At 44.4% G+C, this 23721-nt stretch overlaps 1 protein-coding gene across 1 annotated transcript in view; it reads right to left on the reverse strand.

The window, feature by feature from the left end:
- Window positions 1-23721, reverse strand: part of MALRD1 (MAM and LDL receptor class A domain containing 1) — a 367497-nt gene that overhangs the window by 282532 nt on the left and 61244 nt on the right. The window contains exon 12 of the mRNA XM_060248396.1: window positions 3645-3801. Coding sequence (XP_060104379.1) covers window positions 3645-3801 — 157 coding nt within the window. The remainder of the gene's footprint in view (window positions 1-3644; window positions 3802-23721) is intronic.

Raw genomic sequence — 23721 nt, forward strand, 5'->3', positions numbered from 1 at the left:
AAACTGACAACATCATGAGACGGAAGTATAGTGATGTATATCAAATCATGCTTCTTGACAGTACTGACAGAACTATATATCATCAGCTTTCTGAAATGCTTTTCCTGTCCAAGATATATCACCAGCAGTAATGATCCTCAGTCTTGGCTGTGGTACAATCCGGAGGTTTTTCATCTTAATGGAAGAGATGGCACATTTTTTACAAATGATATTGTCTCCCAGTTGCATAACTGAAAAAATAAAAACTCCATTCCCCTTGAATGGAAAAGTTTTCTTATTATCATATGAAACTAAAGTAGAAACACAAAAAGTTTCCTTGATGCATGCTTACATCATATTTACAAATTACAGTAGGCATTTAAGGTAAATTGTTATGCTGTGTAGTATTTGTGCTGCTTCTTACTAAACTGTAGATAACGGCAGCAAAAGATGAGATTCACTCATTGTTTTTTGTGATATTTTGGCCTTAAAATTAAAAGCCAGTTGTAAGCAATACTCTCTCTAAGTTGTGAAGTCTTGTGAGCAAAAATTCTACTTTGTGAGCTACTGGCATTAAAGTTGTGAGTGAGCAATTCAGCTACTACATAAATTAGTTTGCTCTGGGGGCATCCTTCCTGAGCGAAGACAAAAATGTGTGAGTCGGAGGCTAAAAATGGTGAGCTAGCTTGCAATAACTCAGCTTAGAAGGAACACTGGTTTTAAGTTACTTCAATCAGCATTTGCCTGCATAATAATAATGTCAGTGGCATTAGAAAACTATGGCATGGCAGGAATCACCAGGTGCATCCATGGAGTGATCAGTCACAGGGATCTCTGTGTGAATGTATTGACTGCCTGAGGCTATCAAGGTGCATCCAGTTGAATGCTTTTATACTGTGCCAATTGGTCCTTAGTGGGTCAAGAAGAGGGCTCCCTATTTTCAGACTGCCATCCATTGGCATCAGAGAAATCTCATAAGACATCTTAATCAGTTTTAATTGACAAACTAAAATATTTTCCATGAAAGCCCTTTGATTTACATCAGCTTGTCTTAAATCAAAACATTTCAGTTGAGTTAGGTTTTGGATCAGGACTCTTAGCTGTAAAACTAAAACGTATTTTCTTTCCAGGTGCGAAAAGCTCTTTAATATTTCATACTCATTACTATGCAGAAATTATTTTTCCTAATTTATAGCAACATAGTTCATATACAGTGCTAACAACCAATTATTTCTATTTAATAGATACTCCTTTCAGAATCTAAATAAACTTTGTCATAGCCCAGTGTAATGCAAATTTAGTTGGTTATTTATATGTAATTTGAGGGATATTAATAGGCATTCCCCTAAAACATTCCCCACCCCATTCCATACACTTGCATTGGTTAGATCTAATTTTTATCCCATTCATACAGATGCTCAAGGTCACCTGGAAAAGCAGGGTTTAAAACTCTATTTTTACTTCTCATGTGTTTTACAGTACATCATGCCTATTTCCCCTACAGCATATTTTCCTTGCATCACAAAGCTTTTAAACAGAGTTATACCCCTCTAAATTCACTGAAGACAATGGGCTTAGAAGGATGCAATTCTACTGCAATTCCTTTAAAAATAGAATATTTTTAATAGAGTTCAAAATTCTCTCACTCTGGCCAACAAAAATGTTCTGTATGACATTTGATAATGATGACGATGATGATGATAGAAGTGCTATCGAATCACAGCCAACTTATGGTGATCCCTCATGTGGTTCAAGGCAACAGATGTTCAGAGGTGGTATAATATGCCCAGGTCAGGGCATATTATATCTGCATAGTCCCAAACAGTTAAACACTTCCAGTCCCATCCCTATCAGTGATTATTAATCCAGCTCATTTGGAATGAATGGGTTTGCATTAGGTGTTCAGTGTTTTAATGTAAATTGTGATGCATAGGTGCATTCAAATGAAATCTGCAATCCAGCAAAATATTCACATTTATCTACTTTCTTTACATCCCACCTTTGTCCCCAATGGGAACCCACAGTGTTAAACTGAAATATATCATCCTGCTCTCCTTCATTTCATTATGACAACAATCTTGTGAAGTAGGTTAGGCTGAAAATATATGGCTGACTCAAGGTCCCCCAGTAGGCTTCCATGGCAGAATAAGGATTCAAACCTGGGTCTCCCAGACCCTAGCAACATTATGTGGCTTTTGAATGTATATTTCTCTTGCTGGACTTTGGCAAATCAATCTTTTCCATGAAGGAAAAATTGAAATCAAGCAACCCCATCTTCCATCTATCGAGGCCAACTGAAAAGCTATATAAATTAAATCAACAGCATACTATGTGTATAAAACAAAGTCCTCCCTCTATGTGAGAACTGTATAAGAAGCAGCTTATACAGTTCTGCCAATAGCTTATTGCATTATTTGTTGAAATTTATATACTTCTTTCACCCTGAGGAACCAGGAAAGAGCAGGGGTGGCCAACAGTAGCTCTCCAGATGTTTTTTGCCCACAACTCCCATCAGCCCCCGCCATTGGCCATGCTGGCAGGGGCTGATGGGAGTTGTAGGCAAAAAACATCTGGAAAGCTACCATTGGCCACCCCTGGGATAGAGAAAAATAGATTAAATCATATTTAGTAGCCCATAAAGATACAGTTTTTAAGAGCCCCATGATGCAGAGTGTTAAAGCTGCAGTACTGCAGTCCTAAGCTTTGCTCACAACCTGGGTTTGATCCCCGGTGGAAGCCAGGTTTTCAGATGGCTGGCTCGAGGTTGACTCAGCCTTCCATCCTTCTGAGATCAGTAAAATGAGTACTCAGCTTGCTGGGGGGAAAGTGTAGATGACTGAGGAAGGCAATGGCAAACCACTCTGTAAAAAGTCTGCCGTGAAAACGTTGTGAAAGCAATGTCACCCCAGAGTTGGGAATGACTGGTGCTTGCACAGGGGACCTTTCCTTTCCCAAAGATACAGTTAAAATCCACGCAATAGGGTAAAGCATAATTTTAAGCAAAAACTAAGTTAACCTGAATCTCTGGCAAGAAAGTTCACATTGAACAGGCTTACATAACATTAATGTAAAACAGAACACTTATTTTAAACAAAAACTTAAGTTTGCTGTTAAGTTAACCTGAATCTCTGGCAAGCAAGTTCACATTGAACAGGCTTATACTGCATTTATTGAAATCTCAGGTTTGGATACCAAATAAGTTAGAGAACAGAATTCCATTGTCATGAAAAAACCTTGGAAGTATTTCTCATATGCTTCTCAAGTCACAGTATGGAACTCAAGAAGAATCCTTCCCGATCAGACTAGTTGTCCACCTAGTTCAGCATTCTGTTTCCTACAGTGGTTAATCAGATCTTTCCAGAAAATTAATAAGCAGCTCATAGCTCCCACTCCTATTATTTAGAAGTACACTGCATCTGAGCATGGTTAACAGCTGCTTCCTCTCTTTCGCCTTCTCAGAATTTTAATTAAATTGTTAAATGCAGTTTTATTCCATTTGTCTAACTGATGTATGAATTATGTTGTTAGCCGCCCTGAGCCTGCTTCGGCGGGGAGGGTGGGATACAAATAAAAGTTGTTGTTGTTGTTATTAGTCCATATTACTTAAAACTCATTGCAAAGTGCAAATGCTCTTTCAGAAAGTTATGTAAAGTGTCTTTCAGTACCTGCAATGAACCTACTGTTGCCCCATTCATATAGTTCCAAAACACCAGCTTGCACTTGGGCCCAGTCAGAGAAATTACTGGAGTGATAAGGTCAGTTGCATGTCTAAATTCTCCATTCGAACTGTCAGCGTAGAGATACCAGCCTTCCTCAGAAGCCCTATGGAAACAGAAATCAACTCATATCAAACATATTAAAATATTTATATACCAGAAAATCTGAATAATTTTCAAATACATAAAAAAGAAATAATTATCTGAGATTTTTAAAAATGTAACCAATGAAATTGTTGACAATTTTTAATTCCCAGAGAGCTGATACTGAACTTGTGCTTTGCAATGGCTTCTTAAATAAAGTGACACAAGTGTGACATTTATACTCCAATTCTATATAGAGGCACGGCTGCAATGATTCACCAAAAGGCTTGTGCTGTCGCAATTCTGATAGCATCCTCTCTGATGGAAGTGCCAAGGAAAGTTTATCCCACTAACCTGCATCTTAGTTCCAATAGCAGTTCAGAGATTACTGCTATATATCAGATGCATGCACACCAGCCAAAATGAAATTAGGATAGAATGTGAGGGTTTTGAAGCTTAATTTTATGCAATCACTGCTGCTTAAAAGAATGCATATGTTTTATCTCAGGGCAAGAAGTAAACTTCAAGTAATGTCCATTGTAATTGTTGCCTAATTCTAATATGAGCCAGAGGGCTGTACAGATTTGATATATGCTTGTACAATAATAAGAATCATAGTACCTTCTCACATTCTTAGGACAAATACTATGACCACAAGATGAGTCATTAATCATTAGTTCAGTCCTACTCTATAGGCAAATCTATTTTCTTTAGCTGTCGTGTAATTCTAAGAGACAATTTCATGATGAAGCCAACATGAACTACCATTTTGGGTTGAATTTGATTATATCAGACACATCTTATGATTGATCTAATATATTTCCAAGATATGTCAAGGTCAGGATACCAATTCTGAATAATCTTCTAAAAGAAAATTGAATACTGAATTTTAATCTAGTGACACATTTGAGCATTCACAAAACTGATTTAACATGTCAAAACTGAGAAAGAATGTGAATGCAAGACAGCTTCACTGCATAAAAATAATCATCTGAACAAATTTGATCTGACAAGATACAAAAGATGGCTAGGGACAGAAAACTGAAATGCAGATTGTTACTTAAAGCCAAACTCCCCATTTCCCCTTATACAAACAGAAATCTTTCTATAGATTTCTCCTTCCAGTTTTTGTTCTTCATCCAACATCCTATAGAATTCCCAGACATCCCCACCAATATTCCCTCTAAGTTACAGAGCCTTGTGAGCAAAAATTCTACTTTGTAAGCTACTGGCATTAAAGTTGTGAGCTACTGCATAAAATATTGTGCTCTGGGGGTCATCCTTCCTGAGCTAAGACAAAAATGTGTGAGCTGGAGGCTAAAAATCTGTGAGCTAGCTCACGATAACTCAGCTTAGAGGAAACACTGATCCCCACCCATTCATTCAGGGTTGGCTTTTCAAGGCAGAAGAAGGAAATATTCATTGTGAGAAGAGACCTTCACTCATGATTCTCTGAATACTCATTTTTGTTGTGGTGGTTGTTTTGGAAAAGCTTGTTCTAGTTCTGATAAAGAATCAGTTCAAATTCCTACTCAGAAAGAAGCTCTGGGCAAGCAATTACTATATACAAAAATTATGAAATATCATAGTTTTAACACTAATTGAAAAAGCTTTAGAGAATTCTGAGTTCACCTGCATTTTTGCCCACTCTCATGTAACCCTGCATGGTGATCCAATGAAAGTTTCTGTTTGCCATTATTTGCCATTAGCTGCAAAACACAAGTGATTTGCTTTCTTTCTACAAAGTAGATGTAAAGCAGTATTTGGTATTCCACTGTGTACAGGTCAGAACGAATTATTGTTTGTGTGCAATGATAAAACATAGGCCGATTTCCCACTAGCCTTACTCCACTCTCACTCTCTTCTTCTCAGTAGGGTTTCTGCCGGATTTCACACAAGCTGCCCCAAGGCTGCAACTCACTCCACTCTTTTGTGCAGCAAACAAGATTCTCTAAAAACCAGTTCCTGTTTGCCATGCAAAAAAGGCGAAGCTAGTTGCAGCCTCAGGGCAGATAGTGTGAAATCTGATGGAAGCCCTGTGGAGAAAAGGAGAGCGTGAGCGAGGTAAGACTAGTGGGAAATCAGTCTTAGTTTGATAAAAAGAAACTAAAACACATTCATTAGATCACTAAGTATAAGAAAAGAGAAGGGAAAGTGCAAGTTGAAGAATCCCATATATATGGTTTATTGTTACATGTAAACCATTCTTTCAAAGAGAAAAGAGGTAAGAACTGTAAAATGTTTTGTACACCTAAAAGTCCTATAAAATATCTACTTGGCAAGCATGAGTATTACTAGACTAGTGTTAATGAATATTTTCCCATGTTACAGCAAAGCTGATATTTAATGCCTACTAGAGATGGGCACAAATGGTTCACACAAACATTCCTTTGTGATGAATTTTGGCTGGTTCATGATTTGTGAACTGAAGTTCATGAACTGCAGCCTGGCCACAAACCTCTATGAACTTTTAAGGCAGTTTGTGGAGGTTTGTGCAGAGCAAAAAGCAAGGGTTTAAACTGCTGCTTTTTTCTCCCTGCAAAATAGGCTTCCCAAACCTCCCGCCCTGGCGGGGGACTCCAGGTTTTCCAGCCTCTTCCCCCGCTCCCCCAAAAAATGGAAGCGGGGGGAGGAGGGGGAAAACGGCGCCAAGGCTCAGGCTGAGGTAAAGGAGGAGGCAGCCAGTAGCCCATCCGCGCCGCCACCAACTGGCCCTCGACGGCGCTCCAGGGCAGCCTCCCCTCCCCTCCCTTCCCCTCGGGGCTGCAGCGGCGCATGGCCTTGTCTGGTGGCTGCTGGGGCCAGTGGGAGGCTTCGGATGGTGCAGGCGGCTGCTCGCCGCAGCCTCGGGGCTGCCTGCGGTGCTGCTGGTGCTGGGCCTGGTGGCGGGGCTCCTGCTTTCTGCCATGCAGCCCCACCGGAGAGGTAACTGGTTGCGCTGGCTCTCCGCCACGCCGGGGCAGCCTCCCCTCCCTTCCCCTCGGGGCTGCAGCGGCGCATGGCCAAGGCTCAGGCTGAGGTAAAGGAGGAGGCAGCCAGTGGCCCGTCCGCGCCGCCACCAACCGGCCCTCGATGGCACTCCGGGGCAGCCTCCCCTCCCCTCGGTGCTGCAGTGGCGCATGGCCTTGTCTGGTGGCTGCTGGGGCCTGCGGGGGGCTTCAGACGGTGCGGGCGGCTGCTCGCCACGGCCTCGGGGCTGCCCGCGGTGCCGCTGGTGCCGGGGCTGGCTGCAGGGCTCCTGCTCTCTGCCACGCTGCCCCACCGGAGAGGTAAGTGGTCGCGCTGGCGCTGGGTCTGGCTGCGGGGCTCTGAGGGGAGGCTGGGGGTTTTAATAGTAGTCTGCTCTTCACAGGGAGTAGGAGAGATCTCAGGGCAGACCGATGCCCTCAGCCCTGTCCGCTTCCCTAATGATGGGGGCCGGTGGGACTCAACAAGAGCTGAGTAGCCTTTGCTCCCTTAGCCTGGTTGGGGGTGTGAGTGAAGTTCTGAGGAGTGGGCTGGTAAGGAAACCAGTGACTAAAATAAAGATCAATATTGAAATGTAAGCACGGGTGCTGTCCCTTTAAATGTGATGGCCAGAACTCTCTTGGAGTTCAATTATGCTTGTCACACCCTTGTTCCTGGCTCCTCCCCCAATGTCTCCTGGCTCCACCCCCAAAGTCCCCAGATATTTCTTGAATTGGACTTGGCAACCCTACTGCAAAAACCTTCAAAAGAGCCCTAAATACCTGAGCTGTGAGGACTAGGCTGCCCCTGCAGCTCAGCTGTTTTGGGCATGAGCCTCATGAATCCAATTCAGTTCATATGTAAGCTGACTGGGTTTGTGGGGTTCATAGTTCGGTTCATGGTTTGTCCATGAACTACAAACTGAACTGCATTTTTGTGGTTCATGACCATCTCTAATGTGGATAAAAATACAGAGAATGGGGTCAGGTATAGATAAGGGTTTTTTCTTACAGATCTTGGGCACCCCTAGGTTTGCAGAAAAAGTAACAAAATCAATATTTTTAAAGAAATATCAAGATCTCATAGTGTTACATCATGAGATCTCAGATGCCATTTTGAAAGAGATCAGCCACTGTCCTTTGCCATGTGAACCATGAGGGTATGGCTAGGGGAAACCAGGAGCTTCTGCAGCATGAGCCAGGTGGGCAGGTGAGGGGGAACCACTGTCCCCACCACTGGCACTTCAAGCAGACAGGCAAGCAAGAAGGAGCAAGAGCTGCCCCCACCCCCACCCCCCTCTGCTGCTGGCAGGTACACAGGGGAGGAGGAGGGTGAAGGAGGTAGAGGGTCAGGCAGGCAGTGATGCTGGAAGCAGGTGGGCAGTGAAGTAGGAATCAGGGACCACTGTTGCCCTTCTGCTACAGCAACTGCCAAATGATCCAGGAAGGCAGAGGAGGTATTACTGCGGGTGAATCGGCTAGCCAGCAAGCAGCTGGCTGAGCAAGAAGTGGGAAGAAGAGATTCCTCTCCCCACTAGTTTTGGAGGTCCCAGAGTTGCACATGTTTAAGCAGAGACATTTTCCCATTTAGTTCATTGACATCTACAAACTCACTTTTGGATAATCTCACATTCCAGTTTTATAATCTAGCCCTGACAATTTTGGACTAAATCCATTACTGGGAGCATATTAACTGCAAATCAACAAGGTGGAAATCTTTAATATACATTTTTCAAAAGAAAAATACAGCCAAAACAACATAGAGGGCCTGTAATAAATTCCAACAAAGAAATGTAGATGCTTACAGTCAGTAGTATATCATTTCTGCTGGCAATCTTGTGAGTTAATTGGAGTACATGAGGTATGCATGATTCATAATGGGTAAAATAAAGCCCATAAAAGCATTCATCAGTATTGAGCAGAGAGGGGCAATACTCAGTACTCAGGCAGAGAGGGGCAGCTCAATCCAGACGTAAGTGGTGGCCGGCTGTGGCATAGCTGCCGTGCTGCTAGTAGGCTCCCTGAGGACTTTGGCACGCTGGAGCATGGGGAGGGGAGAGGCCATGAGGGAGATGGTTGCCATGGCAACGCTGCTGACATAGGCACACAAGGGAGGCAGAGGCAGCCAGGGGGAGGGCCAGCCTACCCCCCCCCCCCATTGGCCAGTCCTGGTGCATGTGCCGCGGCTCATGACAGTCAGGGATGGGGAGAGGCGGCCCCAGAGAGGCTGATAGCCATCCCCAACCCACCCCCAAATAGAGAACGGAGCCAATGATGGGCAGACCATCAAAGGCAAAGGAGAAACATCCCACCAACATGGGGAGGGAACAGGAGTGAGGCTGGGCATGCGCGCACGAGAAGCCTGGCTTGGTGGCGAGGTGGGGGTGGGGGCGAGACAGGGCCGCAAGGGACCACAGAGAAGCCATCAATCCCCTCACACCCTCCCGCTGTCAGAGACTCTGCCAATGGTAGGCAGACAAGCAGGAAGTACCAAGTGCAGGAGATCACTATCATAGACAGTGGCTGGAATGTGTGTCTGGGAGTGAGCAGCCCAGCAGCAGACACCCCCCACCCGGAGACCTCCTGTGTTGCCCTGACGCCTCCTGCCATGTGCACAGAACATCTCCCCTGGGAGGCCACAGAACTCAGAGTGCGAGTGCATCAGCTGCAGAACTCTGAGTCCACTTCATCAGCTCCCCCCCCCGCCTTAGTGCCCTGCGTGCAACAGCCCTGTGGGGTCGGGTAGGCTGTCAGTTTTAAGAGGGGATTGGATAAAAATATAAAGCAGAGGTCCATCAGTGGCTATTAGCCACAGTGTGTATATATATGTATATGTGTGTATATATATAATTTTTTTGGCCACTGTGTGACACAGTGTCGGACTGGATGGGCCATTGGTCTGATCCAACATGGCTTCTCTTACGTTATGTTTCTCCGCCTGAATGCCATACTCCACCTCACTTCTGTCCACGCTTGGACACAGCCCTCAGGTGCCGCTGCCCTTGGCCAGAATGGCGCTCGGGCACCCCCCCTCGCCCACGTAACTCCCCTCCGCTGTGGTGGCGCCAGTTGTACTTCGGTGCAAACCCTTCCTGTGCCCACGTAGCGGCTCGTCTGCTCCCAAATGACTTTCCACATCCCTCCCTCTGGATTGTGCTGCTAAAGGTGGAAATCAAATATTTTTTCAGGGAGGCTATAATGATGAGAGTTAATAAACTGTCAGACATAAAATATTGTATAAATACTTCCTAAGCTTTCAATATTCTTCTATTAAAAAGGAAATACAATAAGTAGTCTATAGTTACAGATTGCATCTGCTAAATTAATATTAAGGTGTCACTAGAACAGAGCTATAACGATAATACCTTAATGAATAGATGCTATGAAGCTAAAGTTCCTCCAGAACAGAAACCAGAATGACAATTATATTCCTATAAATTCTATCTGATTGAGATTATACACAACTGGATCCAAAGTATCCCTCAAAGGAGCAGTGACATTTCTGCTGTATAAACTTTTCCCCTGAAACTACATCTCTCTCATACTGTACCTGAAGTGGAGGCCATCACCTGATTTTCAGATACACTTTGGGACTGATTGGGAGACTATGGTGATGATTTTTTTCTTTGTCATTTTTAGCAGTCTTAGTAATGAGATAGCAAGAATGGAAAGACCTTCTGAAGTATTGTTAGTTGGAAAGTCTCATCAAAACAACCTGTATAATGGCTTCAAAGGTAGATGGAATAAGAGGTTGGGCAGAAATATTTCTGACGTCACTTTGATTATTAGATTTGATAAAGAATCAACTTCTTTGTGATGCGTCAATATAAAGGAGAAATCTAATTATATTGTACCTGACCCCTCATTATATTAGTCAAGTTCAATACAGTAATAATGATCCTGATTGGGGATGTGCTGAGCACAAAGTAGATCTTCTACACATGTTGCCCAGCTATTCAGTTACTTTGGGGAAAAATCTCTGTAACTAGAATAATGACTGGGCAAAACTTTAAATGGGTCATGTGAGCCAAAGCAATCCTGATCCCTTTCATGGGTTAACATTAATAGTAGAATAGTAACATTCATAACTCTTATCTTCAAGGCCAGAGTTGGGAGCCCAGTAATTAACTTTCCATGAGAACCTGCGGCTCACAAGATGGGAGAAGGAGAATTGGAGTGATTACTTTCCTTCAAGAACTCATCCTGATTGGGTATCATTATCACCTTGGTCAAAAGAATAATAATTGAGCAAAGAGCTTGGAAGAGGAAGCCAGCTTGCATTCTGATGGACTAAAGGCCTAAACTATGATTCAATTATATTGCAATGGACAGACACGTAGATAATGCCTTTGACTTTTGCAATTTAGGTTGGTGTTATCTGATGCAGTTCAAGTCAAGACACAGTGTAAGTCAAACTAGTGTTTCTTGTTCTTATTACTGTTCTTATTACTGTTTGGTTTTAGAGATTAGTGTTTCCTGCAGATTAAATTTGTTCTGAAATATAGGAAAATATATTAAATAAACTTTAAATAATTTTAAAGGTTCTGTCTACTTGTTTGCACCAGTCCTGGACAGAGTCCAGTGTTGGATATCCTGATAGATTTTTTTTTAACTTTTAGGATGTTTCATCCATTTTGCACATTGCAATATTATTTGGAATTGGATTACTCCTGCAAACAATTTATAAATCAAATATTGGTGCTAAATTTCCCCATCCTCAGTTTAGAAACCAAATATTGTTCTAAATTTCTCCACCCTCAGTTTATGAATTATTGGCCAATGTGTAAGCCGAAATGCCCTCAAAACGAGGTTGGGGAATTAGTTAGGTGGGCACCTGGCTCACTAGGGATCTTTTCACCTATGTATACAAGATACACCGTCCAGAGAGTAATGCTTAAAATATTAGGGACTCTAAGTAAAACAATTACAATTTATTCTAGAAAATATAGGCATACATACAAGATAGAATACTCATACATTCATACATACAGTCCTAGGAAATATTGAGGGAGATATAGAGACAACACATGGGTAGACAAACAGGGTGATATTTACCTATCGTAGTCTTCAAGGAAGGCTCCAATGGCGACAAAAGAGGATGGGGAAATGGACCCAAAACTGTGGCCAGAATTGGGGATGGATCTAGACAGTGGAACTGAGGTACTGTTAGATGCACACATGAGTGGAGTTGGGTCAGAGGTTAAATAGACTACCTTAGACCCTCAGGGGCTGGGAGGTATGAGGGAGGAGAAAGGGGAGGCTCTGCAGTGACCATAAGGGCTGGACTTCTGCAGTAGCCAATAGCAAGTTAATTGGTGGCACCTAATTGGGTGCCCATGACTGACCAATGAACAAGCTTGGTCCAAGAGTACCTGAGTAAACTTTCAGGTTGAAACAGACCTGGGGGAGGCTCCAAAGTGACAGTTGGGAAGAAGAATAGAAGTGATTACTGGGTGGGGAATACTTAAGACTAAATGGACTTATCTAAAAGGGTGACAATAGAGAATCAAATGCTGGCCTAGGTGACACCCAGCTCATACAATAGAACTTGGCTCTGGCTGAAGATGGTCTTCCTCTTCTTCAGTCTTCTTTTTGGCACCAGTCTTTGTCTTGAGTTCTGTTAGACAAAGGCTTAGGTGGTCTGGCAGGATCCATGCCTGGATAACCTTGATTGCCTTATGCAGAAGTTGAAGCAGCTGTTGGATATGGAGTCAGGAAAACAAGATGAATTCTGGTGGTGTTAGCCTTTGGTTCATGGAAACAGGCTGGAAACTGTTTGCTTGTACAGTTCATGGTGGCATGGCTTCTTCCACTGCAGCGGCCAAGACTGGGCACACAAGGAACAGCTGGAAGCTTGTCTGTAGTTCTGGCTAACACCCATCCAGAGATGCAGAATGCTGCTGCAAAGCTGAGGCTTATAGTATCCACATAAGCCTTAGAAACCATGGGCAAAGTCCACTTCTTAGAGCAGATGTGTGCGAGTCAAAACTTCAGGCACCCTGGCAACCATACTGGTGATCACGATGTCCATGTGCATGAAAAGTAGGGGGCTTTTCCTTATAAATCCCTGAAAAGTTGTTGAAGTGGCCAAATCTCTGAAATTATTCATTTGAGAAGTGCAGTTAAATGTATTGAATGTTTCCATATAATGTGGTGTCAGTTTGTTACTTTTATGAATATGCAGTATATACATTTAACAGACTTTTTTTGAATTACTTATTCATATGCTGTTCATATATGAATATTTGTTTGTTGTATATAATAGCTGAAAATGTGTATATACATTTTAGAACACAAAATAAATTAACCCATCACTAACAGATATAAAATAAAAAGAATAAATGAATATAAGGATACAAAGCAACTCCCATCACTAATGAATATAAAAATCTTTGTATCTAGTCCTGTGTGCTTTAGATACACATAGGCATATGTTAAGTTTCCATGTATTCGTCAGCATGTTCAAATATATTTCCAACTCATGTGGATTCAAAAAATATTTTGCAAGCTCAGTTACTGTTGGTAATGATACATTACACATATCTGTCTCATTTTTTAAAAGTGGTGGGATTTGCAGACCTTGCTGCCATTTTGCCCTTTGAAAATATTTTCCTGAATACTAAGAGGATCTTAAATGTATTCCCTTTTTTCTCCTGACAGTAATGCTTATAAGAGAAGACACAGAAATACAATACTGTGTGATTTCTTTGCCTCGAGAATATGAGTGTTTTAATGCCTCAACAATTCTGTGAATGAGTGTTATAAACTCTACTATTTGACCTTGTTTAGCTGTGTAGTTGGATTCAGTGTTCTTTGCTGACTTTGACGAAGAGGAAAGTCAAAAACTGTGAACAAATCAGGTTTTCAAGTATATAAGCTTTCTCTCACAAACCAGCATTTTTAGCAATGCTATAAAACAAACCATTGAAAACTATAAGGAACCTAGAGAGAGTTTTTTACAAATAATTTTGATAAAACCTCTTAAGTCAACATATTTCACTAAAGGTGTCCAGGGCTTCCTTGTGTTGGGATCCAAGCAGTAAGTCAGTGCACTTGCAGATTCCTATTACACTTTAAGTACTCTGCAAAATCAACATTATCAGTCAAAATATAATTCTTTTAGAAAGGCAAGATAATCTTATTGCAGCCTACCAGCCTGCATATTAAGTCACACCCTCTGATGTCACCATTGTTTCACATAGGGCTTTTTGTAGAAAAATCCCAGCAGGAATTCATTTCCATATTTGGCCACACCCCCTGACACCAAGTCAGCCGAAACTGCGTTCCTGTGCGTTCCTGCCCCAAAAAAGCTCCGCAGCCTACCAACATAAACTCCAGTTTTGAAGCATGCTTAGTGACAATGTTTTCAACCAGGTTTCTGAGGACCCATCTTCAGGATATGATTTTGCACAGTAAATGCACTTTGTTTCTCATTTGTTGTGCATATCAAGATGATGTTTTTTTAAACAAGAATATACACAATTTCCTTATCATTAACTATATAATATTACATAATTGGAAAGCAGCAAAATTCCTCCAGATGGTACAGTTATAGGATTGTACAAATCACATGAAATACTAGATAAGAATTTTGGCTGATTACGGACAAACTAAAACTAAATATCTTCATCTGCCCATCACCATTTCCAGTGAATTGTGAGGCTTCAAGAAAGTTGAAACATTCCATTCTATCAGGTAGATGTCTGCCAAGTATACTAGTATGCTTGGGGATTTATGCGAAAGATTTGACAGTACATCATCAACAACAAATATGAGTAGTAAAAGTCTATGAATCCTGCTCCAGTCTCTTAACCAAGTAGCTACTGGTGAAAAAATATTATTAGCACAGCTTCTGTCATTGGAGAAATGGAGGACATGAGTTGTCCACAATAAAAATGACAGAAGAATGGAAAGTGCAAAAATAGGATAGAAAGAGACCCACTAAACTACTCTTTTGTCTGAAGAATTTTTACAACCTATAAAATAACATTACATTTTCCCATCTGACAATATTACGGAAGTGTCATGCTTTTTCCTACACAATGGTGATTTCCATGCAGGAGAAATATGTTTAATGTAATATTTTATCGTTAGTTGGAGATAATGTTGACTTTCATTAGTGTTCATGAACTGAACTATTATATTTCATTCAAAATTTTTTAAAAAGAAATAAACCTTATATCACTAGAACCTGTTGGATTGTCTCAGGTTGGAAGTACAGCTCCACAGTCCTTAAAAATCTGTATCAAGATCCAGCTCAGTAGTCCCATGTATACCAGAGGGCTCCCTTCCCTTATTCTCAACTATGAAAAGAATCCTCTGCAACCGCAGAGCATCCCCTGGCAAAGACAACAATAAACCTTATGAAACTTTGGGATACTGTGGATTGTGATCAAAGTATTAAGTTGCAACCAGTCAAGTGTAGGCAAAGGCCAGCATAGACAGCCAGCATAGGTGGTCTCAAACTGGTCACTCTTTCCCTTAGCCTAACCTACTTACAAGGTTGTGCTGAACTAAAGCAGAAGAGGTGAGAAACATGTATGCTGTTCTCAATTTTTTGGAGGAATGGAGATATGAAAATACAATAACTGCCTAACTTGTAACAAGACAACTGAACCCAAAAATTCCATCACAAGTTTGCATTGTGACAAAATAAGCTAATAAAATGTTTTTTCCTTAATTTTAAATGTTTACTTACAGTTTAGTAGTAAAGGTTTAGTGGAAATGACTGTGCAGACAGATTTCCAAAATTGCACTGGATTGTTTACTTTTTAGTTTAATTGCTGAGAATCAAATTAAATTTTAACACGTATCTTACAAAGTAAAGATCCAGACTCCAGACCACAGTTTACTTTCAATTTCTTTTTCTAATTAACTGATAAGTTTTTGTAAGAAAAAAAGAGAATAGCCTAGATATCAGTTGAGGAAAGCCAACAGCACCCTAATGGTTCAGCAGTGCTCTTGGAGATGAGTTTTTTTTTAAAATGTGTCTTTAAGGGCCAGTTGCTGTTGATATATCTGAAATAATAAAGGAATAATCCTCACCAGGGAAATATGTTTTAATTTTCCGTTAATTTGACTAAAACGTACTTTATATTTGGGTAAAAGAGAGATATACAAACCTGGTAAAGATTAGGAGGCATTCATAGTGCTGTTTTATCACAAGATCTAATAATAAAGAGCTGGCCCCCATGCAGACAGCCAAATCTTCATACACATGTACTGTGTAGGGTTCTGCAAACCTAGAAAAATGCATACATTTGCAGAAAAACCTTTCTTTTTGTAAAAATAATAATAATAATGGGGAGAGAGATGAAAAACTGAAAATAACAATGACTGTTAGGACTGCCAGCCTTCAGTGGTATGCTGAAATATACATATATTCTTCAGTCTCCAGGTGGTAGCAGGAGATTTTCTGGAATTACAACTGATCTCCAGGTGACAGAGATTAGTTCGACTGAAGAAAATGGGTGCTTTTGAAGGTTGAGTCTATTGCATCTCCAAATCCCACCCTCTTCAGGCTCCACCCCCAATCTTAAGGTATTTCCCAACCCAGAACTGGCCACCCTAATGTGTGTGCATGCACAAATGTTGCCAACTGTGGTAAGGAGGGGACAGCAATATTGGTGAGAAGACGGATGAGGTGAGGAGGATGGAAGAGGCAAGGAGAAGGTGGATCTGGAGCTGGTGCTTTGGGGAGGAGGGAAAATAGGATCTCTCTTCCTCAGCTTTTTCATTTGTCAGGTTCCCCACTTGTAGAATCCAAACTGTATGTTGTATTCCTTCTCACCTTGCATAAATTCTCTTTGGTAAGAGTTGGCCTCATTAGAAACTTTCCTGTGGAATACAGCATAATGGCTGTTGTTTATTCAAACCTAATCCTTAGTCATAAAATAAGGGAATAGGATTTGCCAAAGGCCATCCATTGAGCATTATCGGTAAACAAGCTTTTAATGTAGGTTTCCACTCTACTTAAGTTGTTTCAGAGCTGTGGTCAAATAAATGATTTAATTGAAGAGGCATTGGAAAAATGCATTGCGGAGTAAAGAAAGGAATTCACTTTCATCTAGCCTTCTTTTTTTGTGGGCAATGTAGAAATAAAAAAAAAATCAATGATGCTATGCTGGTAAGAAGAATTCTGAGAAGGCAATGAAAATTAATGTATGCCTTTCATTGCATTTTGAATACAGCTTGAGGTGATTATAGTCAATAGAGCTTGAGGCATATACACATACACACAATCATTATTTAGTTTATGATACGTATGCATATATATATATATATATATAGAAAGTGGAGAGTGTGAAAGCACACTACCTTTCAAAGTAAATAGAAGTTTTGAGAAGTGATCTGTGGAGTATAAAAACATTACATAACAATAACACAGCTTTAAATGCTACATTGAAAGACTGCTCTTGAACACTATTCGGCCCCCACCCAGCCGAGTGGCCTATTGGCCGCTATAGGTTGGGGTCCATCCATTGCCTCCCCAAAAGGATGGGAGGCAGTGGACTCTTCCAGAGCCATTTGGGGGCGTGGGCGGCCTTATAAGGCTGGCCCCGCCCCCAGTGGCACAGTTTAGAAGTCGCTCTCAGGAAGATCAGCCGCACATTAGCTGGGCGGTTTCGAATGGCTCGTCGGCCCCGGTGTCAGAGAAGGGTTTGTTCCCGGTGGCTGGGGGGGGGGTGCAAAGGCATAGCGGGGCAGTTTTGAGTGGCTTATCAGCCCCAGCACCTGAGCAACGTTTATTCACAGCGTCTGGGGGGTGCGAAGGCATCGCGTGGCTGCTCATTGCCGCATGCGTGGCCTGGGCTTGTCGTGGGAGCTTCTTGGGGGTCGGAGAAGGTCCCCCCTCCCTACACCCCATCGACGGGGTTTCTGAGAGCTGAGGTGGGAGGCCAAGTGGCTCACGAGGGGCCTGTGGTCGGAAGGAGAAAGGACTTGATATGGGGGCCCTGTGAGGGTGGAGTAGGCTGGCCAGAGTTCTCTTTCACTCATGAGTGGAGCCCACTTCGTCTCTTCCACCAAGGAGTCGAGCTCATTTATAGGGCATTGGTGAGGCAAGAGGTTGGGCTTCTCTTTGGGGCTGTAGCTGGAGAGATAGCATAGGCCCTAAGAAGGGGCAAGGCCCTTCCAAGGGGAAGCAGCCTGTTAAGAGGCCCCTTAAGAGGCCTCTTCCCGTTCAGCCCCCAGCTGATGAGGGGGATGATGTTCGGACGCGCCAGGCCATTTTAGACCAACTGGCCATTTTGGAGGGGGGGGAAAGGGTGGCGGGCCCATTGCGGAGATTCGCGGGGCTTAAGGGTTCTGGCAGGGCTGCCGCCATATCTTTTCAAAAAGAGGTGCTTGCTTAGCTTTCTGCCTTACAGAGTGGCAAGGAAGGCAGTAGCAGCATGAGTGCAGTGGTGCCATTGGATGAAGAGCAGCGGGAGGAGCCTGAAGCGGTTGCGGCGGTGCCTATCGAGGGGGACGGTAAGTCACCAGTTCAGCAGCATGGGATGGTGTGGCCTTGGGACCACTGGGGACCGACTGTGGCAGCGGGTTCCAGGACGTCGGGAATGTCCTCGGCTACAGGGTTGTTCTATGTGGGCGGGGGTCTGCCCACAAGTCAGGTGTCGTCAGGTTCAATGCCCATTCAGTTTGGCAGTTCACTTACATTTCCTGGCTAGGGTGGGGTCTGGTCGCCTTGGCCCTCGGCTGCAGCAGGAGGAGGGCAGGCAGGTAATGCGGGGACAGTAGGGTCTTCAGCGGCGGGGAGCGTGTTACCTTGGAGATGGCAGCAAGCTGCTGCCTTGCCTCCAGCCTGGTCCCCGCAACAGTGAAGGAGTTGGGGTTTTCCATCTCACCCCCCCAGTCCCTTACAGTTCAGTGGCTTTTCATGCGCTACCTTTTGGGGATCCAGCTATGCCGCTTGGTGATCACCTTACGGTGGCAACGAGGGAGAAGATACTAAAAGGGGAATACGTAGACGTGTTCAGCCTTTTATATAGGGAGTTGGAGAAGAAGTCTAAGGATGAGCTAGATGAGAAGGATAAAGATAAGCTGAAACGGAGGAAAGTGGATAGGTCATGGTCAAATTGGTTGCCGGGATTTTTCATATATGCGGGGGTCATTGCTAGGGCCCAGCCATGGAGGGCCGCCCCCCTCTTCCAGTATTGCGATATCATTTATCGGGCATATAACGATTTTACAGGGGGGGCGTGGCTGCAATACGATGAGGAATTCCATATGCGAGCAACCGTTAATCCCGGTCTCCCTTGGGACCAAATCAACCAGCAGCTTTGGCTGCAGCTTATGGCACCTACGAAGCCAAATGCGGGGGACAGATCTGATAGTGGTCATCTTGTTTAGAAGACGGTTCATTCTGCTAGCACCCGCATGGCTGCAGGGCAGTTGGTTCAGCCACGGCTGCTTTGCTGGGAGTTCACCTCTCCAGGCGTTTGTGCTAGAAAAGCCTGCAGGTACAAGCATGCATGTATGCTGTGTGGCAGGCCCCATGCCTTCACGGCTTGCAACAGGTCCAAAGCAAAAGAGGCCAGCAAGCGGCCTGGGGGAGGGACCAAGTCAGCAGACTGGAAAAGGGGCCCAGCCCCATTCAACTAAAGGTTCTTAGAGTCTTGTTGCGCGACTATCTGCGTTTGGATGAGAGGCATTATTTGTGGGATGGGTTTTCACGGGGGTTCAGAATTCCTTATTCCTTGGACCCCATTTTTGTGTTCAAATTTACGGTCCATGCATAGTTTGGAGCACGTTGTGAGGGCAAAATTTAAGAAGGAGTGTGCAGAGGGGCGAGTGTTGGGCCCTTTTGCGGTTCCTCCAGTACCCAATTTATGGGTTTCTCCCTTGGGGGTTGTACCTAAAAAAGCATTTAATTCATCATCTGTCCTACCCGAGGGGGCGGTCTGTTAATGATGCTATTCCCGCTGAATTGTGTTCTGTTAAATACACGTCTTTTGACAGGGCAGTGCAGATAGTGCGTCGTTGCGGGGTTGGCGCAGAGCTGGCGAAATGTGACATTAAGTTGGCTTTTCGCCTCCTTCCTGTGCACCTTGCTGATTTTGAATTATTAGGTTTTGCTTTTGAAGGCAGTTTTTATCTCGACAGAGCTCTGCCAATGGGGTGTTCCGTGTCATGTGCCGTGTTCGAGCGGTTCAGCACATTTTTTGGAGTGACCGTTACGGTTTAGGACTGGGGTGCATGATATGGCGCACTATTTAGATGATTTTCTCTTTGTGGGCCCAGCGGGCTCTGGTCAGTGTTCCCGTTTGTTAGAGGCATTTGAGCGGTTGGTGGAGGAGTTAGGCATTCCGTTGGCTTAGGAAAAGACAGAGCAACCAACTACAGTTCTGACTTTCCTGGGTATAGAGCTCGATACGGTGCGCCAGCTATCTAGGCTGCTGCGTGATAAATTGGAGAATCTGCTGGGCAGAGTTAGGGCTGTAATGGTTAAGTGTAAGGTCACTCTCCTCGAGCTCCAGCAGTTGGTGGGCCACCTGAACTTCACATGCAAAGTGGTGACCCCCGGACGGGTGTTTCTCAGACAGTTTTGTGACGGCATGGCAGCTCTGCATTTACCCCATCACTACACTCGCATAACTGTGGGGATGCGCAGTGATCTTGAGGTTTGGGAGAGCTTTTTGAGAGATTTTAATGGCACCTCCTTTTGGCACGGTGTTATGTTGTTGGAAGCGGAGCTTCAAATTGTTTTGGATGCTGCCGGCACCACTGGTTTCGGTGTGTATTTCCAGGGGCATTGGTGCACCGAGCGTTGGCCAAGGGAGTGGTTGGACTTCGAGTTATATTGTAACTTGACTTTCTTGGAGTTTTTTCCCATTGTGGTTGCTGTATTTCTCTGGGGACACTCTCTGGCCAAACACACGATGCACTTCTGATGTGACAACATGGTGGTCATCCACGTGGTCAACAACCTGACCTCTAGGTCCCAGCCGGTCATGAGGCTTGTTAGGGCATTTACTTTGCATTGCCTTAAGTTAAATGTTTTCTTTTTGGCGAAGCATGTACTAGGAATTTGTAATGGCGTGGCGGATGCTCTGTCTCGTCAACAGATGGTGCATTTTCGTCAGCTAGCTCCAGAGGCCGACACTTTACCTGTGCGCATCCCAATGGAATTGTGGCAGATTGGAGGGATGAAGTTAACAGGGCAGTCCACCTCGCCATAGCTCCTAGCACAAAAAGGTCATATGACCGGGCGGCTAGTCAGTTTACTGTTTTTAGGGAAGGGGCGGGGCTTACTGAGGCCTGGCCAGCACCAGTGGAACATCTGCTGCAGTTTTGTGTGTGGCAGAAAGGGAGAGGCCTCTCTGTGAAATCTATTAAGGGACAGCTGGCAGTGTTGTCCTTCCTTAGTAAGGCTCAGGGGTATCTGGAGGTGACTAAGGATTTTCACATTTTAAAGATGCTGGAAGGATGGTCGCGGGAGGGTGGGCAATGCCATGACCACAGGCAACCGATTTCCCCATCTATCCTCCAAGGGCTACATGCCACTTGGGCTTTAGTTTGTGCCTCAGTTTTTGAAGAGGCGCTATTTCATGCAGCCGCCTTGATAGCTTTTTTGGGGGTCTGAGCTGGTGGTGCTCTCCTGCAATGATACTTCAGTTAGGGCTCTTCAGGTTGGGGATGTCAAATTTGTTGGTGGTCAGGTGGCCATACGGGTACGTCAGTCAAAGACTGATCAGAGGCAGAGGGGTTGCACAGTTACTTTGGGACCTTGCTCGGAGAGGGAGTTGTGTCCGTTGGCTGCCCTCGCACATTATGTGGACTTGCATGGGCCGGCGGAGGGTCATTTGTTTCGCCACAATGACACAACTCCTTTGACTAAATTTCAATTTTGGACCATTACTAGCCGGGCATTGGCAAAGTTAGGTCTTGGGGGTATGAAATTTGGCACTCATTCCTTCAGAATCGGTGCTGCATCTACAGCTGCAGCTATGGGTTATGTGGGCGAGGCCATTCGTCGTGTGGGCCAGTGGAGGTCTGGGGCTTATCGGACGTATATCCGACCTTTGCGGCCATAAGGCAGTTCCCCCCCTTGGGTGAACTTTCAATCCAAGTTGTTCTTATGCTGTGAAAAGTACTAATGGTTTTTCTTTTCCAGGTGCTGTGGCTGGCATTGAAAGGAGGAGGATGTGGCCACAGTATGGTGGCACATCAGGCCTGGCGGACGTCAGTCGGTTCTCAGTTGGGCCTGATTGAGCAGGCCGTCATTGAGTGGCAAGGCCGCCTTGGCATGAAGTGGTCGGGACTACTTTAACTTCTTTTTAAGGAGAGTAGAGCCCCTTTGCCACATATTTTGGTGATTCACCTGGGGGAGAATGATTTGGGCCTAATGAAGGGAAAGGCCCTTTCACTTCAGGCCCGGGATGATATCACCTTGATTGGCAAAAGGTGGCCGGGCGTCCTCATCCTGTGGTCGGCCATGCTGCCATGTCAGGTGTGGTGGGCAGCCTGAGGCCCAGCAGGTTTGGAGCGAGCCTGGAAGAAGGCCAACAGGGCCTTGCGAATAGCCCTGGGGAGGGATCTTGGAGTTTATGTTCCGCATCCATCAATTAAGGCATGTTTTGAGGACTTGTACAGGCTGGATGGGGTCCATCTTTCGGTAAAGGGCAATGAGGCCTTTTTGGCCGACCTGCGGCAAGGGCTGGAACATGTTCTAGGTTAGTGTGGGTACAGTGGCCTATGCTGAGGCTTGGCTCTGTTTGTGGCCGTTTACTGTAGGTCACCCCATGTTGTGTGGGGTACTGGTGAGCTCCCATGGCAACGCACCATTGGGGTGCATGGCCTCCCTGGGGTGACCATTAAGCTGTATGGCCCAAGGTTGGCTCCAGGGAGCCTTGGGATCCTGTCACTTGGAGACTGTCCACATCACAGGCTGCCCCGCCCCCAGTGGTGCAGTTCAGAAGTCGCTCTTGGCCTGCCCATCATGCAGTGTAGGCAATAGGCTGGTCGCCTTGTTGGGGGCCAGGTAGGAATTTTTCACCTCCAAACATATTGGCCGGTTTGGGAGTGTTTTCGCCTACCTTGCACTGTTGGTGATAGGCGCTGGCAATTGTCTTGGGTGGTGCTGTTAAATAGGTTGGTCACTGGCTGTTTACTGTTGGGAACATGTTGTGTGGGGTATTGGTGAGCTTCCGTGGCACCCCACCATTGGGTTGCATGGCCTCTCTGGGGTGACTGTTAAGCTGTACGGCCCAAGGTTGGCTCCAGGGAGCCTTGGGAGCCCATCACTTGGAGAGTGTCCACATCACAGGCTGTACAGCTTGGGGGATGGTAGAGCTCAGGTGAATGGGATCTCGTGGCCTGGACGGCCGGGTCTGAGCCGTTGGGTTGGCTCACACCCAGGGCTCGCCCAGTTCTGGGTTAAGGAAGTGGTCTGGTACTGACCCCTGGCTTGATCTGTCCCCACTGTTTTGCCCTTGCTGTTGAGTTAAGTTAAATAAAGTGGCCGTTTAATCCATTCCTGTGTCTGTCTCGTTATTCCGACTGGGGAGGCAATTAATGCTCTTTTCTGAATACTCATTTGAACATGGCATCATTAATTTCACACTACTCCAGCAAGATGACTTTAAAAAAAAATCTTGTACATACATATTGTCAGCACATTCTAGCAAAAAGCATCCAACTCATTTCAGTGAAAAATATTTATCCATTTACCCACCCAATCACCCATGCCTTAAAAGTTAAATTGCAAACACAAACATACTCCCCAAGGTATATCATATTGCTTTTAAAATTTAAAGAGACTTGAATTCATGGTTTGCAAACTGTGACTTAATTGTCCCCAACAAACAAGTTTTTGCATTTTCTGGATACTCAACGATGGGGGGGGGGGGAAGGGGAGTTGGCTTGAGGCTTAAAGGACCATTTTACAGTAGGACAGACACAAAGAAGTATTCAGAAATTGGAAGTGTATTAACCAGCATTTACATTGCAAGGCCAAGGGGGTGCCTCCACATATGCATCCAGTCTCCCCTCTCCTC

The sequence above is a fragment of the Heteronotia binoei genome, chromosome 10, assembly GCF_032191835.1.
Source record: "Heteronotia binoei isolate CCM8104 ecotype False Entrance Well chromosome 10, APGP_CSIRO_Hbin_v1, whole genome shotgun sequence".
Lineage (NCBI taxonomy): Eukaryota > Metazoa > Chordata > Lepidosauria > Squamata > Gekkonidae > Heteronotia > Heteronotia binoei.